This window comes from Penaeus monodon, chromosome 25, assembly GCF_015228065.2.
Source record: "Penaeus monodon isolate SGIC_2016 chromosome 25, NSTDA_Pmon_1, whole genome shotgun sequence".
NCBI classification, from domain to species: Eukaryota; Metazoa; Arthropoda; class Malacostraca; order Decapoda; family Penaeidae; genus Penaeus; species Penaeus monodon.
This window is the reverse complement of record NC_051410.1, coordinates 38,105,384-38,105,661: the sequence shown is the minus strand read 5'-3', so window position 1 is coordinate 38,105,661 and position 278 is coordinate 38,105,384. Positions and strand designations below refer to the sequence as shown.

The window sequence follows — 278 nt, the reverse complement described above, 5'->3', positions numbered from 1 at the left end:
CGTACTAGTCTGTAATCTGTAATCTCTCCCAACTCCAGGCACCGTGGAGTACCGAACGCCGGCCAAAGGAGACAGAGTTTTAACAGTGAAGAATTTGCACTTTTCCACGCCCATCCACGCCCTTGGACTCGAAGCCTCCTTTGCTCTCAGGGATAAGGCTGTAGAAGGCCAAGTGCAGGTCAGTCAGGGCCCTCGAGAGGAAGGTTGTTTTTTTGTGGTATTGTGGTTTTTGTGTTTGTTTTGGCGGTGGGATTCGCCAATGATAATTCAATTTTGAT

The 278-nt window shown here is 48.6% G+C and overlaps 1 protein-coding gene across 1 annotated transcript in view; it reads left to right on the top strand.

Annotated features, from left to right (window-relative positions):
- The window catches only part of LOC119589391, a 16,243-nt gene that overhangs the window by 13,580 nt on the left and 2,385 nt on the right, over nucleotides 1-278 (top strand). The window contains 1 exon segment of the mRNA XM_037938006.1: nucleotides 39-178. Within this exon segment, the coding sequence (XP_037793934.1) occupies nucleotides 39-178 (140 nt within the window).